This window comes from Phaeodactylum tricornutum, chromosome 31, assembly GCF_000150955.2.
Source record: "Phaeodactylum tricornutum CCAP 1055/1 chromosome 31, whole genome shotgun sequence".
NCBI classification, from domain to species: Eukaryota; Bacillariophyta; class Bacillariophyceae; order Surirellales; family Neidiaceae; genus Phaeodactylum; species Phaeodactylum tricornutum.
In genome coordinates, this window is record NC_011699.1 from 186,254 (window position 1) to 207,655 (window position 21,402).

General features: G+C 45.3%; 6 protein-coding genes across 6 annotated transcripts; 2 read left to right on the forward strand and 4 right to left on the reverse strand.

Moving 5' to 3' along the window:
• Window positions 1-756: 756 nt before the first annotated feature.
• PHATRDRAFT_17029 (predicted protein) lies at window positions 757-1,746 on the forward strand (the record flags this gene model as incomplete). The annotated part of the gene is made up of 1 exon (XM_002185461.1): window positions 757-1,746. A coding segment is annotated over one exon (990 nt), but the record flags the coding sequence as incomplete, so codon positions are not given.
• Window positions 1,747-2,220: 474 nt separating this feature from the next.
• PHATRDRAFT_50582 (predicted protein) lies at window positions 2,221-3,398 on the reverse strand (the record flags this gene model as incomplete). Its single annotated transcript, XM_002185503.1, has 1 exon — window positions 2,221-3,398. The coding sequence occupies one exon, from the start codon at window positions 3,396-3,398 to the stop codon at window positions 2,280-2,282; it is 1,119 nt and encodes a 372-aa protein (XP_002185539.1). The 3' UTR covers window positions 2,221-2,279.
• Window positions 3,399-3,574: 176 nt separating this feature from the next.
• PHATRDRAFT_50583 (predicted protein) lies at window positions 3,575-4,992 on the reverse strand. The gene has a single exon (XM_002185504.1). It carries the CDS (start codon window positions 4,788-4,790, stop codon window positions 3,882-3,884), a length of 909 nt encoding a protein of 302 aa, XP_002185540.1. The 5' UTR covers window positions 4,791-4,992; the 3' UTR covers window positions 3,575-3,881.
• Window positions 4,993-5,458: 466 nt separating this feature from the next.
• On the forward strand, window positions 5,459-6,766 carry PTD15 (precursor of desaturase omega-3 desaturase; the record flags this gene model as incomplete). Its single annotated transcript, XM_002185462.1, has 1 exon — window positions 5,459-6,766. The coding sequence occupies one exon, from the start codon at window positions 5,459-5,461 to the stop codon at window positions 6,764-6,766; it is 1,308 nt and encodes a 435-aa protein (XP_002185498.1).
• On the reverse strand, window positions 6,757-8,027 carry PHATRDRAFT_24223 (predicted protein). The gene has a single exon (XM_002185505.1). It carries the CDS (start codon window positions 7,905-7,907, stop codon window positions 6,822-6,824), a length of 1,086 nt encoding a protein of 361 aa, XP_002185541.1. The 5' UTR covers window positions 7,908-8,027; the 3' UTR covers window positions 6,757-6,821.
• A 3,794-nt stretch (window positions 8,028-11,821) lies between these two features.
• On the reverse strand, window positions 11,822-13,373 carry PHATRDRAFT_50585 (predicted protein). The gene has a single exon (XM_002185506.1). The coding sequence runs from the start codon at window positions 13,324-13,326 to the stop codon at window positions 11,965-11,967; it is 1,362 nt and encodes a 453-aa protein (XP_002185542.1). The 5' UTR covers window positions 13,327-13,373; the 3' UTR covers window positions 11,822-11,964.
• Window positions 13,374-21,402: the final 8,029 nt, after the last annotated feature.

The following is a 21,402-nucleotide window of genomic DNA, read 5'->3' on the forward strand; positions in this document are numbered from 1 at the left end:
CGGATCACGTCGCAGTTCATCACCACAACCCATCATGGTGGTGACTCACCTTCATGCTGCGTACCGTTTGCTTGATGGAATGAGCTCAGTACCCTTTAATCGACGATTTCGTACGATGGCTACCGTGCTACCGGAACGCGCACGGATGTTTTTGACCGTCAAGCGTTCGTACGTTTGTCAATAGGAAGGGAAAAACATCTCGTCGTCATCCAATCGGCCTTTGGAAAATGCGTCGATAGGTCAAATACTTCTCCCCTGGTCCCACGAAAGTGAAACGGTGATCGTTTCTAGTCCTTTCACAGTCAAGCAATTTGTCGATCGTTCTCTGCGTTGCTCTTTTGGTCTCTTCTCGATTTACGCGCACATAGAATGCACACGCAACTCCCGCTCACACTGATGCGTCTCTTCTCCTCGTCCCGTCTCTTGACGATTGCAGTCTTGGTATGTACACGGCATGACACACATGGCTTTACTGCATCCGCGCGTCCGCGCCGAAGTGCGGCCTTTGCTCTGCCCACTTTGTCGTCAATGGCTACCGCCGACGAGTCCTGGTATTCAACTCTAGAAACACCGCCACAAGCCTGGAATCAGCAATCACTGTCACCCACCGAACGCTACAACAACGAAGGCGACGAAACAAAAGAATTCACAGGTAGTCGAGAAGACGCAGCCGCCACTGCTACGGCACTTTTGGAAAAGGAAGCGCAGCAACAAAATCCTACCAAACTTCGAGCTCGGGTGCAAGAAACCGGCTACGACTCGATTCGCTCTTATATAAAAACAATGTGCAACCACGAACTGCTAAACAAGAACGAAGAGATTATTCTCGGACGCGAAGTTCAGGTCCTTATTCAGTACGAAGCGACGCGGGAACAACTCGAGGCTGAACTCTTGCGGCCTCCCACCTATCAGGAGTGGGCGACCAAAATACAACCCGATATGATGGTTCCTGATCTAAAGAAGCAAATTCGTCGCTCGCTTCGCGCCAAGGCTGCCCTGACGGAATCAAATATTCGACTCGTGGTATCCATTGCGAAACGCTACCAACACCGGGGACTGTCCTTTCAGGATCTGGCGCAGGAGGGAATTTTGGGATTGACGCGTGCTTGTGAAAAATTCGACCCGGAACGGGGATTCAGGTTCTCGACCTACGCCTCGTGGTGGATCAAGCAGTCCATTATGCGAGCTATTGCCGATCAGGGGCGAACGATTCGTCTACCCGTGCACATTCACGACCAAATCAACGCTCTGAGGAAAGTGGAACGCGAACTTAAAGCCGAACTGGGACGAGACGCCCGTTTGGAAGAAATCACGGAAAAGTCCACCTTGACGGCGGAGAAGATTGAATTTCTGAACCGTGTGTCACAGCAAGACGTATCCATGGAACAGGAACTCCGGACGTCAAAATCCAAGGGATCCAGTGCCGGGCTCGGTGGCCCTGACGGTGGCTTGACTCTCGGAGACGTCATGGGCGATCCCGAAGCCCAACCTGCCGAAGAAGCCTCCTACCAAATGCTCAAAGACGATATTTCTCGATTAATATGTACATTGAACAGTCGCGAACAAGCCGTCATCCGCATGCGTTTTGGACTAGATGATGGAAAGGCCAAGACATTGGAGGAGATTGGACGCCGCTTTTCCGTGACTCGAGAACGGATACGACAGATCGAATCTCGGGCGTTGCACAAGCTCCGCCAACCATATCGCAACCACGCGGTCAAGTGTTATGTCAAGGATTATTCGTAAGAATCGTTGGTTACGCACATTGCTGCGGCTACTGTGGATATTAGAACTTTTAACATACCAGACTATCAAGCATCTGTATTGTTGGATGGTTTAATACACTGGTAGGTTCAGTAGAATAGAGAATGGAAAAGGTGACAATGTGAGAGCTCTTGAGCGAACGATATGATGTAAATAGGCTGTCAGTCGGAGTACCAAAATCTGTTGGCGGTTATAGGTCACATAACCTTCCATCTCGCTTCGAAAACGCATAAATCACCAAACCATCATTTTTGCCTGACTATATTTCTACACCATGTTGTAGACTATACCATAGTGTAGAGTGAGTCGTATAATGCTCTAGCTCTGCAGCTCTCTGCAAAGGACGCGTGGCCGACTGTATTAGAACACCTACTCAACAAAATTTGCTGAGGCGACCCAAATCAGTAGAGTTACAGTACGTTTCTCATACATAGCAAAAAAGGCAGGTTTATTACACGCAATGCAAGAGCAGTTAGAACAATACTTAATCGGATCGGTGAAAATCCCGTATTTGCTTAGAACAAAGGTACAGCCGGGTAATGGAAGGTTTCCAGCAAGGAGGAGTTCAAAGCGACTCTAGCAAAGTTTATATCGTCCTGTGTGAGGCCACGAAGTTTCTGAAAGCCGGGTCCATATTGTGCAAGAGCCGTTGCAAAATCAGAGGACCGTCCGTGTTTCTTGGCTTGTGTCATCTTATGACGAAAAGGCTTCTGAGTGGCGTTCATGCCAATACAGTCGTTCAAAATTTCTAGCAATCGAGGACCATGAAAGAGTATATCTTCAAATCGCACGACCAGATGCGGAAAGTCGACATCATTCCAATCCTGATAAAACGTTGTCCATACACTAGCAAGCGAATCGTAATGCTCTACAGGAATGGGGACCGTGTTTGTCACTTGGTTAAGACCGACCTTGGTCTCTGCCGTTTTCTTTCCTCGAAAGCGGGGCTTCAGTTTATCGTGAGCATTGGGAATCAAAATCGGGCAGTGACTAAAATTGTTTGGCTTTATCCATTCAACGCCGTAACTCCTTTTGCACATAGACTTCATCCACCGGAACGGTTCCCGCACCATCACTACTGGCATAACTTGTCGGTAGTCAACTTTCGATCTTGGCGGAAATTTATTGGTCTTGCGAAACCGTACTGGTAGATGCTTCCCCCACGGTACTTCATGTTGAAAGTTTCCCCCCAATTCTTCCACGTTGAGCTCTAATAGAGCTGCCATAGCGTTAGTTCCAGAATTGAACAGTCCAGCCACACGTAGCATTGGATGAGAATTGTTGGAGATGCTCTCTCGGTAGGCCTCGCAAGTGTCGAGGCCGTGGACAACCGGTCCGTCTCCGTAGTTTTCGACAATATTCTGCCATACTGGGAGTAACGCACAATCAATTTGCGATATGTTTTTCCCACCATTAAGCAAAATCTCTAGGATCTTCTTTTTGTCCAAGCACGCCTTGTCGTGGTAAGCCGGAACGCTGGAATCTTTTTCTCCATACGGCAGCCCAAGGCTTTTCACCTCCGCGAAAATCCCGGACCGACCTGCGAGACACAGCCGTTTCCATTGTAGGCACGCTAAGAAACACAAGGCAATCAGCGCAACGTACATGCGACTTTTATTTGCTAGCCTTTGCATTGCGCATCATGACAAGAGACAAACGCGTAGCCCTTCGGCTGTTTTGTGAGAGGTCCTCTAAAAGTCATTTACTGTAAGTTTGTGGATAGGTCACAATTGACGGTACACGAGATAAATGAACAATGACATAATGACCCATCTTCTTTCAATTTAGTGTGTTGACTGTGACCGCGAATGTGACATGGATTTTGGCCGGATTTACGTTAGTCACGAATAGCTTAAACGGATCACTGTCAGCCGACCGTGTACAAGGAGAGGCAGACCATTCTAAATTAGTAATCCACTCTAGTGCCGTCAGCGTAGTCCAGCAGGGGTATCGAAAGAAGCTGTGACCATCAAGATTTTAAAGGATACGGCTTCCATGCAAACGAGCCTCTCTGACGAGAAAGTAACGATCCTGTTAGAGGTGCAAGTTTCCACGCGATCTACAGAGGACAGCAACAGGTCTATTCTCCGTAGATTGTGTTTATGATGGCTCCTGTTCTAGACCGTGTCTTGATGCTGTAACGTCGGACAGTTCCAGCAATCCGATGTTTCTCCTACAGAAGCCGAAACGCTGGTAGAGTAATACGACCAAGACGCTGACCGTGGGCCAGTATACTGTATTACGTCAGCATCATCATCCGTTTCGTAAGGTCTGCGAAATTCGGGATAAATGATCCAAGCAACCCACAGAATTCCTCCGGTCGTACAGTATACCGCTCCTAGAATCGTTTCCCAAATACCACCGAGAGCCCAACAGAATGATGCGGTTCCTAGAAGATAAATTGCTTTTCCAACCGGGTGGTATATCAATCCAAAATTGTCGCGCAACGGCTTGTCGATGGACGGTACCTTCCAGATGTTCATGCATTCCACCAATAAGAGTGTCAACGCAAAACAAACGAGAAACCCGCTCAGCACAGCCTTGGTCCACTGCACCATGATTACTTTAAGAAGCCAAGTCGATGCCAGCATGACGATTGTCAGGGACGCGGCAATCATATTTGCCAATCGCAGCTGTTCCAGAAGTTCGTGAAGCGCCAAGCCAAAAAGAGCGTAGTCGTAAGAATTGGTTTCACCGGTATTAGGTCGAATTGACACGTCTCCGCGAAACCCGTACGAATAGCTCCAATCTGCAGGTACGTCACTGTCTTGAAAGTTTTGAATTGTGGGTAACGCAGCTTGTCGTGAATGTTCATGGGGGTGGCTACCGTGCTGGTAACTATTTGGTAGAAGCAGCGGGTCGTGCTCTGATACCGGTTCATTTCTGCCTTCTGTATACAGCGGCGGCGGATCTGCCGGAGGCTGGGCTTTAGGCTGCAGTCGACTACTAACAACCTCTCCCCCGCTCTCTTGACCGGGTGATTGGCCAAAAGCCATGGATTCGAGAACTTCACGTGGCGAAATCATGCGTTGCAGATGGCCTTTGTGTTAATGATGCGCACATACCCTGCAGCCCCGTACGCATCGACTTTTCTTCCCGATTCTTTTCCGTAGTTCCCGTCTCTATCTATGGAGGAAGCAGGTACAACAGTTGAACCAGTATTTGTGGTAATCTCTAGTAGCTCTATTGGCTAGTATGAGAGAGTCCGCCAATATCTCCAAGGTAACACCAACAGAATATGTCCAGGAGTTGCACCTCGACCGGTTTTACGAAGCGTTCGTCGACGGTGGGTTTGCCGACACAGGGTTCGCATATTGCCTTTTCCTTCTGGAGTCATATTTTCGGATTCATTCACGTCCATCTTGAATTCGGGAACGTCAGGTCCGGGTTTCGTGTTCCTGAGTCAGAAATTTTGGATAAGACAACCGGTACCGCGTGGGACGGTTTTCATCGGATTGCGACACGAGTTGTACAGTTTGAATGTAGAGTATGGTAGTTTGAGCCAGACAACATATTCGACCACGTTTTCTTCTCTATTTGAAAGGTTCTGAACGCCCGTCACAAAATGGCGTGTGCTCACCTGTTGTCCTAAGCTGCGAGCCTACAGTTGCCAATGAAACCAAACCTTGTGCCGTTTTTTATCATCGACAAGCCATTACAAAAGCTAACGAGTTAGAGCTTTGAAGACGACACAATGAAGCTTCATATCGCACCACCTCTTATTATCTCGGCCTACGTGTTTTCTGTATCCATTTTCCACAACACTGTTAATGCCTTTTCGTTGCGCATACCGAGTACCCACAGGACTGTTTTCCTTCCGCAAGTGACGTTGAATGCCAAAAGATGGATGGTAGCAACGGGGGTAGAAACAAACGCTGCTGTGGCAACTCCAGAAAATGACGAAATCCATCCTCGACGGGATTGGACTCACGACGAGCCGCCCAAGTTGAGCGAAGTGAAGCGCATGCTTCCCCAAGAAGCCTTCCACATTGATACAGCAACGTCACTTTTTTATTTTGCGGTGGATTTTATCGCTGTAGCATCCACTATGGGATTTCTGAACTCCGTCGTCTCATCCGATATCTACCTTTCCTTCCCTATCTGGGGCAAGTTCTTGGCTGTAGCCCCTTTACAGATTTTGACCGGTTTTGCGATGTGGTGCATGTGGTGTATCGGCCACGATGCCGGTCACACTACTGTATCCAAAGACCGGCGGTTCGGCGCTCTTATTAATAGGGTAGTTGGCGAAGTGGCGCATTCCGCGATTTGCTTAACGCCTTTCGTTCCCTGGGCCAAGTCTCATCTGAAGCATCACATGGGACACAACCACTTGACGCGTGACTACTCGCATCAATGGTTTATCCGAGAAGAACGAGAGTCGCTACATCCACTTATTCAACTGAGTCATGCGACGCGAAATTTACAGTTACCGATACTTTACCTCGTTTATCTCTTATTTGGGGTTCCCGATGGAGGACACGTCGTTTTTTACGGACGCATGTGGGAGCAGTCTACCGCGAAGGAAAAGGCCGATGCCGCGGTGTCCGTTATCGTATCCCTTGTCACGGCCGGTTCTCTGTGGATCAATATGGGTTTGGCAAATTTCTTCGTTGTTTGCATGGTCCCGTGGTTGGTCCTGTCATTTTGGCTCTTCATGGTCACCTATCTACAGCACCACTCCGACGATGGTTTACTCTATACGGACGAGACCTGGAGCTTTGAACGGGGCGCCTTTCAAACTGTTGATCGTGATTATGGAACGTGGATCAATCGCATGTCACATCACATGATGGATGGGCATTTGGTCCATCACCTGTTTTTCACTCGGGTTCCGCATTACAGGCTCGAAGAAGCGACGAAATCCTTATATGCAGTCATGGCTGCGCGAGGGCAGTCACACCTGATTAAAACGATTGATACGCCCGACTTTACGCAGGAGATTGCCAAACAATTCGACAAAAACTGGTTCTTTGTCAACGAAAATCAGATTGTACGCAAGTAATTCATAAAGTTCTTACTCTTAGTCCTTTCCACACAAAAAGAGGCCGACGCTGTCCCTAATGGGTCGGGCAGACAACGGTTTCTCCAATGAGCCATGGTGCAAAAGTCTCGGTTGATAGCGTCGACTTTTCCATGGCCTCCACAAGCTTGACCCGAGGCTCCAAGTAGTGTTCGCTCGTCAATTGGAACGTACCCCAATGAATCGGCAGACCTTTCCGTGCCCGCACAGCTTCCATCATGAGCACTGCTTCTTCCGGATCGGTGTGCTGAGGCTTCATAAAGCTTCGAGGCTCGTAAGCTCCGATAGGAATCATGGCCACATCGAAGGGTCCATATCGCTCGCCAATCTCCCATAGACCTTCAAACCAACCCGTGTCGCCAGGGAAAAGCACCTTGGTGGTGTCTTCACAAACCAAACTATATCCGCACCACAAAGTCTGATCCCGATCCCAGCCATGGCGGGATGTCCAGTGCTGCATGGGTACGGGTGTCACCTCAAGCTTCTTACCGCTATTTGTAACGATTGTACAAGGCTCGTGCCAGTCCAGTTCGTAAATCTCGTGTCGATCGATCCCAGACACGTTGGACTCAAACCACTGCTTCAAACCCAAGGGTACGACGAAGGTCAGAGAAAACTCCGACAAGTTAGCCAAATCTTGCATTGTGTTGTAGTCCAAATGGTCATAGTGATTGTGGCTGAGTAAAACAGTGTCAAGTCGGACATGCTTGAGAAGCTCGCGGATATTGCACGGAGTAGGGCGGTAACGCTTCGGGCCAGCCCATTGCACCGCACTGCAGCGCTCGCTAAAGACTGGACCCGTTAGAATATTGAGACCCTGTGCTTGGATGAGACATGAGGCATGTCCCAGCCATGTTACTTGCAGCGGCTCGGGAGATTGCAAAGCGGGCCACTCCATGTTCAGCACTGGAAAATCTTCATCGAGCTGTGACTGCAAGGGAAGCCTCGGAAGGGAAGAACCGTGGGTGGTCAAGAACTTGAGTACCGCCGTTACGCTGTGCTTCCTCCAAGTAGACCAAGAGTTACGCTCTTGAACACGGGCCGCGATGCGATCATGAAGCAACATTGTGCTGGGTGACGTGTTGGCATCGACGGCACTAGCAGCGGTGCCGTTGGACGACATGCTTCGGGGGGAAGGAGAAAGGATGCGTGCAGATATCTTTTCCAGCCATTCATACTCCGAAGAAATCCAGGATAAGCTTCGCTCGTACAATTGATTATAAGGAACATCGGTATGATCGCGTTCTACTTGGCGAAGTGCAACGAACTGTTTTGTACTCGTTCCTCTTTCGTAGACCGACGCGAAAAGCGAAGAGGAAATTCGTTATTTGGGATGAGGGGGGGTGAAAATTATGCTATTTGGGAAGAAACAAACGAATTCTAAGTGTTTTTATTTTAAGTCTTACTTAATGAAAGAACAACAATCATATACTAAGTATAGCCATTAGGATTCAATCTAGCAGTTCCCCCATGAATTTTCAATTCTCAACCAAGCAGCCTACTATTTTTTTTCTAGAACGCACAACGCGAAGAACAACACTAGTCTGAGGTATTGGGTAGCGGCGACGAAAAGGAGAAAGTGCGGAAAGCAACACAAGGCATCGAGAGTAAGGGGGATCAGCATGAATTCATCCTGTTACAGAGTGGAATTGTTGGGCTATCCCGTCACAACGGCTTTCACTTGCAAGCCGCCGAAGAGATTTCGGACAATAAATTGTGGCTGCCACCAATAGGGTTAAAGCAATTTCAGTATCTCTTCGAAGGCCGGACGCGAAGTTTCCCTGCTTCTATCCAGGATTACCAAGTGCATCTCTGTTCATGTGTGGTGTACTGAAAGCCGGAGGAAGTGGAGGGGTTGGTGGTTAGTTGTTTTGGATACATTGCTGCAGACCTAGTATTGCTTGTTAGACATGCAAAGCTACCACGGCTATTTCAAGACGTGACAGAGAAGCATGAATCTGTTGGCTTGACAATACATCCGCTAAACAGTACCACAAAAGAAGTTGTCACTTCAGCCTTGCAAGAAGCATCACTTGCTGTCAGCTCCACCAAACAGATCTTGGAAGGTGGTGCCAAAACACTATTGTGTCAAGCTATTGTTTGGCGGCTTTATTCAAGACACTGTGCACATAAATGTTTGGGTCTGACAACACCACATATTATCCTTCTACACAGCCCTTCATGGTGGCACCAAGACTTCCTTGGCAAGATAAACAGCTAAAGCTTTGTGGCATTCTTATTGCTCGCACCTGCCGGCATGTACATGTTGTTGTACATTGGCAAAGCTGAAGCAATTGTTTGACAAACATTTGCTTTGACCCAATTGGCAGCAGCCATGTGTGTAATTATTTGACAAAATTGACACACTTTTGAGAGTGGGCGGTGTTGCTGGGCATAGTATGTCACGTGTGGGTTGTCTACAGATACAATAGTTTTGATTACCTTCTTGAACAAAGTGGATGGTGTAGATGGTGAATCAAGAGATAGCATTCTTGTGCTGGGTGTAATAAATTGGCCTTGGACTTTGGATGTTGCATTGCTGCGGCCGGGGCGTTTTGATAGGATCATTTTACGTCCCAACTCTTTTGTTTTTGAAGGCCAACAACGTGTTGAGAATGGATAGAGAAAGGGCTTGTGTTACAATATACAACAATATACAACAATGTACACCGCATGGACAGAAGCGCTGTTAGGAACAGAGCCTGGTAAACAGAAGAGGGTGCTATTACAAACAACCGACAATACACCTAAGGGACGTAGGGACTGTAAAACTCTACTTGTTGGCAATGCTCCCCTTGGGTTAGGCAGCGGATACAAGGACCTATGCGCAAAACTAGCAGTATGGATCAAAGAACTTATAAAACAATGATTGAAGAATTAGTGCTATAAACTAGTTCTTGCAGCTCCTCCAATTTGCCAAGATACAACAAAACCTGAGGAACAAACTCAAATGTACACAAATATCTTCCTTCCGAAATAGTATCCTTATACCATGACGCACGCTCACATATACTTATAGTGGAACCGGAAATACCTTTCATTACATGCATGCCGCGGGAAATGGAGCGCATCCATTTACATCCATTAGTCAGGCAATAAGTATTGTCAGTCCCACTCCGTTGCCACCATCAGAGCATGACATGTTCAGTTGCGTTCTCTCCAACACACAATACATCATTGTATCTAGGGGCTTCATGCAATAAGACCAGGTTAACTTCCATACAACTCACTTCTCCCTTATGAACACTCCAACTGCCAATCACTGTGTTGACGCCTAGGGGACGGACATCACTAGGAGACATGTTGCATGGTACTATACCAAGACAGCTTGTACCTGCAAGGGAATTTCTGGAAATCTGACATGTGCCAAGATTGTAAATGCCTGTCAGGAAGCCGCCTTGGATGTGTTTTGAAACAATAAGGAAAGCAGAAATGCCAACAGCTGTTTGGCCTTTAAAGTACTTGGATCTATGATCCGCTTTGCAAGCTGTCCAGCCCCTTTGTTGATTCCCACCATTATATTTGAATTTGATTGTTTTGAAGCAGATTGTAATCTGGTGTAAACCCTCCAATTGGGACCTGCTCCATATTCTGCCAACAGCCAACAGATTTTGACGTGCCTGGCAATCACCACAGCTTGCAACAACAGGAAAGTATTCAAAGAGACACCAATGCCAAGAGCAACACAAGTCAAACAGACACTTGCAACCAAAATTGGTATAGTCCATGTGTGGTCTTTTGTCCTTTTGTCCTCCTCTTGCCATGGGCTTGATTACCATGTCACTCTCTCCTAAAGAGAGGAGTATAAAAGGCATTGAATGTTGGAAAGATCTCTTTAGTTGCTAGCTTCATGGTAGATGTGTTTCTTACTTTTGTTGGTTGGAATGTAACAATTTCCATTGGTGAATGCTGTCTGTGAGGTCCTCACCATTGGAGGCAACTGACTGTGAAGGGATGACCATATGAAACCATATGAAAACAATGGTATTGTGATCTAGCATAGGATATGGGGTTGTTCTTAACTAGAACTTTTACTGACAAAGTATTTCCCGTGAGAATAAAAATACTTAAAATTTGTGTATTTTTTCCCAAATAGCGTAAATTTCACCCCTGCTCATTTCCATAATAGCGTAACATGCTTTTCCCAAAAAGCGAATTTCCTCAAAAGCGAAATTTCTTCAACTGGTAATTTGCGGCGAAGGAAGAGACGAAGAAGTGGCAGTGAGAATCCAGTGGTTTCAGTGAGCTGACGAAATGGTGTGGTCGTATTTGGTACCTGTCTTATATATTTCAGTGACCAAAAGTCCCCATTCAAATTCCCAGTCTACTATTAAACAGCACTTTCATGTTACTTATTAACAAATTTAGGTGACAGAAGTGGAGAGGCTTTTCCTATGTATACGAATTCATGTTTCGTCATACTTGGACAACTCTTCCTTATGACCCAAGCGACGGATGAACCTAACCAAGAAACCCAAGTGTCGCGGTATATTAATCAAGGTCAATATGTGAAAGGAGCCTGAATCAAGAAGGGTTCACAAAAGCAGCATTTACATTTCAAAAAGGGATAGAATGAATCTCTCTACACAGAATTACGTGAGATTGGCAAGAACTCCAATTCTAACATTGAATCTCACCACATTCATTTTCATACGTCAAGCCCCACGGATTTAGTATGGTTTCCATCAAGCAGGAAACAGTGTAGATTATACGCGCAATGTAAACTATAATCTAGTGATTGAATGCACTTGAACGTTAGATTGTCGTAAACGCCCTAGTAAGTGGTGCAATACTACTGCTAAAGCAACATTTCACTGTTAATTTGCCACGTTTGGCATAGCAATAAGAGAGACGATAAAATCAGATCACATACCATTTTGCTTCCGAGACCAACATCTATCAGTGAACAATGCACAACGAAACAAGGGTATGCATCAGCCAGGTCACAGAAATGGCACAATATGCCGCCAACAACAAAAATGCGCTGGACCAACTAAGAGTAGTAGTGCTTGGAATTCAAGGTGGGTACATTTATGTAAAGATCAATCCATGCTGTTAGTAGTAAATACCAAACCTTGATATTAACATTGAATTGCACAGAGTCATGACGCCAGAGCATGCCGTGTCCTCGGATGGATCCATTTTCGCGCACGTAAACTTTCATTTCATTTACAAATGAGTCAATATAAGCGGCGCTCTACAATAGCCTTTTCCTTCTCTTTCCAGGAAAGATTGAACGCATTGTCGTGGTCCTCATTGGAAACAGTCTTCCTGCTAGCAGAAGGAGAGCGCTTCCAGAGATCACGTGCTGCGTCATCATGCTGTGAAAGTGATCCTTCAAGATTGACGTCATCTACCTTGTCTTCCACAGTTGCCTCCAAGAAAGTTGCTCCTCCCTGGACCTTTGCGTCTATCAACCGTACAGCTGGCTTGCAGACTTCTCTTCTCTGTAGAATAGCACGCTGTTTCTCGTTCCAAGACATGTTGAACGCCGACTCATAGTCTGCTTTAGCTGCCATTTTCTTGATCTTTATTGGAGTTCGAGAGGCAATTTCATGAGCACTAAACGAGCCGTCGCTTACAGCGGTCATTTGATTACGTTCCCCGTTCTTCTTTATGTCACTGTCATCTTGATGAGAAAGACCCTCCAATGACGCTTCACCATCGAACATTTTCGCAACACTGGAAGGCGAATCGTCGCATGGTGGCCTCGAAAACTCTTCTTCCTCCAAGTCCACTACATCAAGAGTGGTCTCACTGATGGTGTCCTGCTTGTCTTCTTGCTTCTCTGTAACCTCTAATTTGTCATTGTCGGTTACTTTGTGTAGTGTATCGGGCTCGTCGAAAGTTTCGTCGCCATCTATCACCACTATTTCACCACATGTCGCTTCTGTCAACTTTACCTCGTCGTTGGATTGGGAACATATTAAGCCGGACTGAGAGGAATCAATTCGCTTGGGAATCGATGTCTTCTCCACGGGCACAGTTTGTGGCAATTTGGCTGGTTTCTTTTTCATGTCCTGTACTTCTTTGGCCTCACCAAAATTATTTGTTGAGTTTTGTTGAAGCCAAGGCTGCGCAGCAAATTCATTCAGATCTTTATGGAAAGCCTTCATTCTGTCAAGAACTTCTTGCGGAACAGGACGCTCGTCCATGTCAGTTTTTGGTTTCCTTTTGATTTGAACAAATTCCTTCTTATTGCGCTCCTCCCATTCTTCCCAAGTAAGCTCTTCCTCCGCTTCCGACTCTGTGAAAGAATACACCGATATTTCGTCTTCTGGCTCCAGGGCAGTTTTGGAATGAAAGCAGTCATTGACGGGCTCCGTTGCACTTTCTGTTTCGGCTACACATGCCGGGCTCTCGATGGCTTTATCAGCTTGCGCCAAAGGCGGCGAGAAGGCATGACATGATACGCCTTCTGATGTTTCTACAGACCCTTTCGGTGATTTCTTTGACGGTGATGATTCTCGAAGGCATGTGACAGCTTTTTGCTTTTCCGCCCAAGACAGGGCAAGGCCGCTTTCGCTGTAGTAATTCACCATCACCCCCGTTCAAACAGTCCTTTTTGATTGTTTTGGTCTTTAACTTGTAGACGAAATTTTTGGGCCGACACGAAAGGATTCACAGTAAGGAAGACACAAAAAAGTTTCAGCCGACACCAGGCAAAATGACTATTCTGCAATGGTCATCCAAAAGGTCATCGACATTTGACTGTGAACAGAAAATGAAAAAAATACCGAATAATTATGGAAAGGGGACGTCGTTTCTTATGCTAAATAAACAGTATTGTGAATAATATCGAATTTGATAGAATTTAATGGATAAGGGTTACACTTAATGGAAAGGCTAAAACTTTTCTATAGACAACGACGATAGGTCCTTGTGAATCTTCCCCAACGGATTTGTGTAATATTCCATTGTTTTCGACATTCGACCATTGTCAATTCATGTCAAAGAACTAGAAAACCCCTACGTCAAGCATTCATGTGGGGTTGTTATCCCTACTCCCTCACTCTGTCTATCGGACAAATCTATAGATTAATGTTATATGCCTTTGATCACCTACAAAAGTATGTAGGATCCTTTGAATCCTTAGGCACAATTTTAGCCTGTTATCGTAGCAGGTTCCTGGTATGAAACTGCGGCGATAACGGGCTCTAGAATTAATTTTTGTAAAACGATCTTAGCGATTGCACTGTGGGGCCACGGCCGACACGTATCGGTGACGCCCACAGATTCACTCTACTTTTTGTATTCTTTTACAGTTCATTCACTCGAAATTGAGGAAATTCACTAAAGGGGATGGGAAAAGGTGAAAAACTCCCAAAAGGGGACAGAATGTGTACAGTCTAAGAAGCATCATTTGGCGCTCGTATATCAGTAAGTATTCAAACTATTTAGACAAAACTCCAAAAATTTCTGTGCTTCCAATATATTTGTAGCCTTTTGGTCCAGTACCGGGCAGGACTGAATCTTGTTGGTTGCAACTTTTTAATGCGTCTCTGCAGCACTGTCTCGTCAATCTCCAGACGGGTCTTTCTTTCCTAGGCAGAGGAAAACCATACTTAGAGGTGGGCCTAATCATTCCTCTCTAAAGGAATTGTACAAAGACATCTAAGGAGATATTAATCTATGGGGACAAAACAGTTGGAGCATCTCTATGATGAATTGTCTCGCTTGTATGTGGCATTGCGGATTGCACAGCGCAAAACTGCAAAGCCTGGAAACAATTACAGGGATCCGCAGGCTATATTACCGTTATCTTGCGCTATTTTAGGAAATGTGGTGGAGGGCCGGGGCAAATGCCACACGCGGGCAAGGCGTACGCAGCCGTCTTGGCCCTGGGTATTCTTGCAACAGACAGTGAAGATAGCAATGACACAAGCACAGAGGAACATGCAGTATCCGAATCAGCCATGATGCTTTTGAAACAGATCCGCCTACCAATGTATGGCTGGATGCTGTTGTTGCAAGAACAGGACGGCTCGTATCCATCAGAATCCGTTTTATACGAAACGTATCCCGTCTGCAATCTACGAATTGACCGTGTGCGGACAATGCTAAGGCACTGGCAAACACACCCAATCATACCAGACCTGTTGTAGAAAGTCAAATTCTCAAAATTCAGGACAACATCAACAATCCTAACGGCGCCAGCAAGTTGCTCATCAAGGAATACGTCATATCTCCCTTGCCCACATCCAAAACTATGTTGGTACATTCGCAAACACCAAAACTCACAAAGTTCAAGACAACAAGGCACTCTACCAGCACACAAAACAATGACGAAAATCGATCTATACGAAAGTAAATGGACGGTTGGAGGCAAACCATTGGGAGTTGCAATGCTCAAGGTAATCATTCAACAGGCAAATGTTGATACAAAGGCAATAACAATGCATATGCGTACAAAGCTAAGCAACACAATGTTACACTTTTCAATGAGTACATTTTGAGCATCTCCACGCTCTGACAGTTTGCGGTAAGCAAACGCTCAATTACTTCCCACTCTTTTAAAAGGATACAAAGAAGCCAAGAGACGCAATTTTTGGAATACATCCGCAAGAAGAAAGCCAAATTTGAGGAGTGAACAGCTTTTTATGGAGCCGGAAATTCTCATGTTGCAAGCATCTATTAAGTATCAAATGTTGGTGGAGAAAGGAGAATGGGATGCCACATCCAAAAGCAAAGCAAGTATTCTTGTCACAATATACTACCAAAGTACATTGTGTGGACAGAATGCTCTTAGGAGCAGATTCTGGTAAACAGGAGTGGGTCTTATTCCAAACAACCTGCAATACATTTAAGAGACTTAGGGACTGTGAAACTCTACTTGCTGGCAATGCTCCCCTTGGGTATGGCAGCAGATACAAGGACCTGTGTGTAAAAAGCAGTGTGGATTCAAGAACTTTTAAATCAATGATTGAAGAATCAGTGCTTTGAACTAGTTCTTGTTGTTCCCAGGATTTGCCATGATACAACAAAACCTGAGGAGCAAACTCAACTGTAACCAAAGATCTTTCTCTTGCCATTGTACCCTTATACCATATTACATGCTCACATATACTTATAGTGGAACCGGAAATACCCTTCATATCACATGTGGCAATGAAAATAGAGCGCATCCATTTACATCCATTAGCTAGGTGACAAGTATCAACTGTCCCACTCCGTTGTCACTGTCAGAAAACAACTGGCTTAGTTGCATTCTCTCCAAAGTCCAATAAATCATTATACGTAGGGATACCTTCCATGCAATTCCCTCCATCCTTGTAAACACTCTAACTACTATCCACCATGTTGACACCTAATGTACAGGCATGCTTGGAAGACATGTTGCATGGTACTATACTGTGACAATTCTAGCTCTAACAACCCAAGTCAAGGAACTCCAGGCAAAGATGTCAGAGAAATCTAAGTCTTAAGCTAAGGGAGACTCAAAAGAGAAGAAGAAGAAAGGAAAGAAATCCATTAAACCAAAAATTGATAAGTACACTTCACTCAAGAAGCCAAGCATGTTGGAACCGCACACAAAGACTTTTGACAGAGACAAGATTAACTGTAAGTTCTGTACTAATCACCATTGACATGGTCAACTGTCCTAGTAGTGCGTGGAGGAAATGGTCAATTTCTGTCAAGACAAACAATTGATTTGCAGTTTTGCTGGACGCTAGCGAAGCATTTGGAACAAAGTCAGCTGTGTACAGGGGTATCTAATTGCTGTTTGAATCCAAGCAAAAGGGTGGCGGATGGGAAAGATTGTTGAGAAAAAGGTGGTCTGTTGCGCAAGCGTTCCGCCAACGTTGGATGATTGTGTCGAGAAGTTGGTTGACAATTCACAAAAGCATGGTTTCGGTCCGGCCCTTCTACACTTCCGTCACCGAAAAGACTATCTACCTTTTGCATTTGAAATTGTTGGCGCTGTCTTGAGGTATCCGGACTGCTTGTAGTTGGAACGGAAGTTCCGACCAAAAGCTGAGCTACCGCAATCTTGCGGTGCAAAATCAATCAATGGAACATATGTCCGCAGTCCAGTTGGAAATCACTTAAGGAGACAAGGAATGTCGGTTCACAAACGGAACGCTCAAATCCCACTAACTGTGAATGTTGTGCTTTTGCTTACAGTCAGTAAAAAACCAAATGCTTACTTAACACTTGAAGTTCAAGTTAGCGTCCTTCTTTCCGTTCTCAAGAGATTCAAATTATCGGCTGCTGGTTTCGTGTCGAAAAGAGGCTGTTTTCGCCCCTGTTCCTTTGAAGGGCAAACGTTAGGAGTTACAACACAATAGAGGGCGGCAGCATCCTTGCCAACCTCAGAACAGTCAACATTAATTTCGACCGTTTCGAAAATTACAGGCGGCATGAATCACGCCATGGCCAATGAGGGCTGCTGTCCAGCCCAAAATTCTACACATCGCACCGGCTTTCATCAAAACATATGGGTGCCATCCAAGCATCTTTCTTACAGCAAGCGAAGGAAACAAGCAACCTTGTTACGACATTTTTCGAGCAGTGGACCAATCGAAATGATGTCGATTTGACGTTCACTCGTTTTTGCCTTGCATGAACCGCAAGCAATGATGGTCACTCACGGTGTCTGGAGTTATGGTATTTTGATTCCGGCAAGCTGACCACCAACTTTGTTCCTGCCCAAGGCTTGGGCATTCACCAGAATTATTCTCAGCAGATGTGCATGGAACTTGAACCATTTTTTGTCCAGCCCAAAAGTAGATACCAAATTATGCTGATGATCTTTCCCTTCCTAGACGTGCCGGGTGAGCTAGATGCTCTCCCACCATTGGTGGACAGTTTCTAACTCTTGGGAAGTGGCAACAAGGCGGCGGCTTTATCATCTACAGGAATCATATCCCTATTGGAATCCTTTTGGGGCCAGCATGTATGTTGGACAGCCTTGGTAAAGCCAACAAAATTGGACAGCTGTGCAGTGCAAGAGTGAGGAGAGAGGACATGTCCAATGCCGTCTCCCACAAGGTTGCCGGTGATAAACCAGTTGGACCAAACACAAACATCAACTGTAGTAGATCTGCAACAATGCCACTTCCAACCAGCAACATACCGTCAGGAACGACTTCAGCATCTGGAATAGTGGGACATTGTGTTTTGTTGGTGGTATTGATGTTTTTCTAACTGTTAGTCAAATGAGGTAACAATTCTTTTGTCACAGCAATATACCCGGTCTAGACAACACAGGCCACATAACTTACAGCCAATGGTTGGCAATGTGCAAATATGAGATGGTCTAGGGAGTATATCATAAGTATGAGAGCAGACTGTATATATATGGAAATATAGCATTGGACTAGAATCAAACAAAAGCAGAGAAAATGAACAAAACTGACAACATCATTGTTCATGGCAACAACTTAGTTTTGTGCGCAAACAGCCATTGGCAGCTTGGCCAATACACACTTCTGACTGTAAATTGCTTAGATTGTACGCACCGTGGCAATATGAGTCAGGCTGCAGAGCAGAGGACAGCGCCACAGTGACTATCATTTGCAAAACTCACCAGGGAAGCACTAAACTTTCATCAAATTGAGAGTTACCATAAGCAAAACATGAGATGTGAGTCATAATGGAAGTAAACCTCACTACTGTGTCTGCATGTACTGTAAGGAGATGGTCTAAAGGTATGTTTGGATGAATTTGTTTCACAGTCAATTGCCTATTCAAGCCTCAAATCTTGTGTGTGCCACTTTATTCCAGTGTGTTTACTTTGTGGCCAAACCTAACGCTCTCCTCTCCTTCAGAGAAAAAGGTGCATAGACACATGCAATGCACAACTTCTGTAATGGTAAGGACTGCTGCACTGCATCACCAAGTACTCACTTTCCTACATGAGTTTGAGTCCTATGAATTAACCTATGAGCTGGCAGACGTTGACACATTACATCATTGCTGCACAGCTTAAAAGCTTGAAGCAGAAGAAACAGCTCAACATCACCAAACAAGAACAAGGTAGGGGCGGATATTGTTTCCTGCTCAAGCCCAAGTCATATGCAGCAATCTACTAGCTAGAAAACATAGACACATTGCAAAATTGCTGCACCACCATACATCAATAACCAGAAGCAGAAGTATGCACAACATGCGCAAAGCAGTGAACATCACCAAAAACAGAAACTAAAGAAAAGCGGACTTGGTTCTTGCTTGGACCTCATATTAACAGATGCAAGAAGTATGCACATCATTTGCGCAGAATTGAACATCACCAAAGAAAAAGCGGACTTGGTTCTTGCTTGGGCCTAACATTATTTGTGAGTTCACCAAAATGTCCGCAATTAAGTTAGCAGATGATTTATATCCATGCAGCATTTCTCTCCTCACATCACAGTCAATGACATATCTGCATATGTCTGCCCGTTTGCCATCCTTTTTGCCCTGCGGCTGATGTCCTCTTCAAATATTGTTCGAGTCGCATCCTAGCAAATTGCCTCAGGCTACGCAGGTTTTCATTTTTCTCACCTCCGCAAGCAAAAAGATTGTTCCGCAAAACAGCAAACATGAAAGGAGACAACAATAGCTGCATGTGAGTTGAATAGCTCCATGCTGTGTAGAGATCTACTCTTTTGCCCCTGTAAGACTAACTTGTCCATGTTGCTTTTCCTGTTTGAAGTTCTCCCTTTCCCTATGTAAGTTATCTTTGCTGTTTTCCAAGATGCATTGACATTGCCTTTTAAATTACAAGAAGCATTTGCGCCCAGAAGTGATGCCAATCTAGTAGCTTACTTTCTTCTTCCTTAACAGGGCCCTTGGACCTTAGGCTTGGCTTTCTTTGCGACAATATTTGCATCCGTCGCTGCTTTCGGATGCGACTTCCTGGAAATACAACTTGACCAAATCAAAGTGGAAGTAAATCGGTTATTGTTGAAGTCGTGAAGGATGCTGAGGGCACCAAGACCACAACTACCACCGCTACAGACTCAAAAGGGAATAAGATTGTTGACAAGACGGTTGAAACAATGAATAACTCTCACAGCGAAGAAAGCAAATCATAAAAGATCCATAAGATGCAAGAGGATAGGAACAAGCACAGCTGAGGTGTGTGGGAATGTAGTTCTTACAAAGAACATGTGACTAGCATTGGCCATGAAATTTCATATACAGTAACAAGTTTAGTGCCCCTTGGCTAGATACCTAGATGAGACATTAATAATGCATAAATGACCATGAGAGCAGCTAGCAATTACTTAGTGAACGGAAAAAGTATATCAAAGCTTAGCACACTAAGTTGACATTTAAGACTCTGCATCACCCCTCTAAACTCAATCAGCTTACCGTAATTGACGCAACTTTGTACAAGCAAATGTACATCAATATCCGGGTAAAATACAAAGTTATGTCTTTTACAACCGGAATCTTCTTATATTTTTGAAATGAGGAAAACCGCTATTTCGGCCTCTGCGACATGAAAAAATCGCTATTTCGGCAAAATCTGAGAATTTCTAAGTACTTTAGATTGAGCGCGAAAGGGCGTTTAAGTAAAATAAGCAATTAGAAAATAATCCAATGCTTGGTGAATGCTCTGTATATGATATAGTGGAGGTATCGCGTTGGCATGGATGAGCTGCTTCCAACCCTTCAAGCTTCGATCAGTCTAGAGAGGACAGCAGTTGACTGTGAACACTTTACCCCACGCATACAGAGAAGAATCTGTAGCCCAGGAATTTTGAACAACGAATACACGTTAAGTGTGGATACACCACCAGTCTTTTGAATGAACGCCACTCTGCAAATGTCTCTTCTTTCAGTAGCCGCAACTGACAGTGCACTCGGGTAGAGTACGTAGACTGACGGGACGGACGACCTTGCAGTCAATGAAGATGGAAAACGGTCGGGACGTGAATAGGGAAGAAAACTTACTTTTGGCTTTTGAAACAGATCTTGTTACACAAGAATAAAAAGTTGCCTTCGACGCTTAGAAAGGGATCGGAAGACTATAGCACAACGCCACTTACGACGGCTGTTCCCAAGCAACAAAATTGTGCAGCAGCAGCGTTCGAGAATGAATTTGGTGGACCTACTGAGGCTGCAGCTGGAAAGCAGGTGACAATCACAAATTGAAAGAGAAGGTGGCGTCAGAGGTGAACGTATCGAGGAATTTATGGATATGATATCAAATACTCGGTTTGACGGTCTCTCCCAGCTGGCGTCGGACTCACTGTTGGTCTTTGCCAGCGCCGTGGCGGCTTGGACGCTTCGAGAAAGTTTAATTGTGTTTGTGTTTGGTAAGAGTGGATGAGAAGACAAGTGTGGAGTGAGCGGTGATGGGGGTTGGACGGCAAAGGTGCCGTTGCTCCACTAAGGATTGGTAAAGATGGTGCAAAGTTGTAATTCCAGAACAATACGGCAAACGGAGGAAATAAATTCCATAGGCAAAGTTTCTGAACTTGCCAACGCGAAGACTGGTGACGTCTGCATTGGAATATTACAAATGCCGGCCATAGGGAGTGTGAAATTGCTGGGGTGGTGCTGTAGGACTGGAGTTTGCCATAGGTACCAAGGCCACTCGGAACCAATAGCTCCATTCACAACAGTGACCGAAAAATTTGGGGGATATGATGGTTGCCGCGCTTGTGGGAGGGTTGAAGGATACG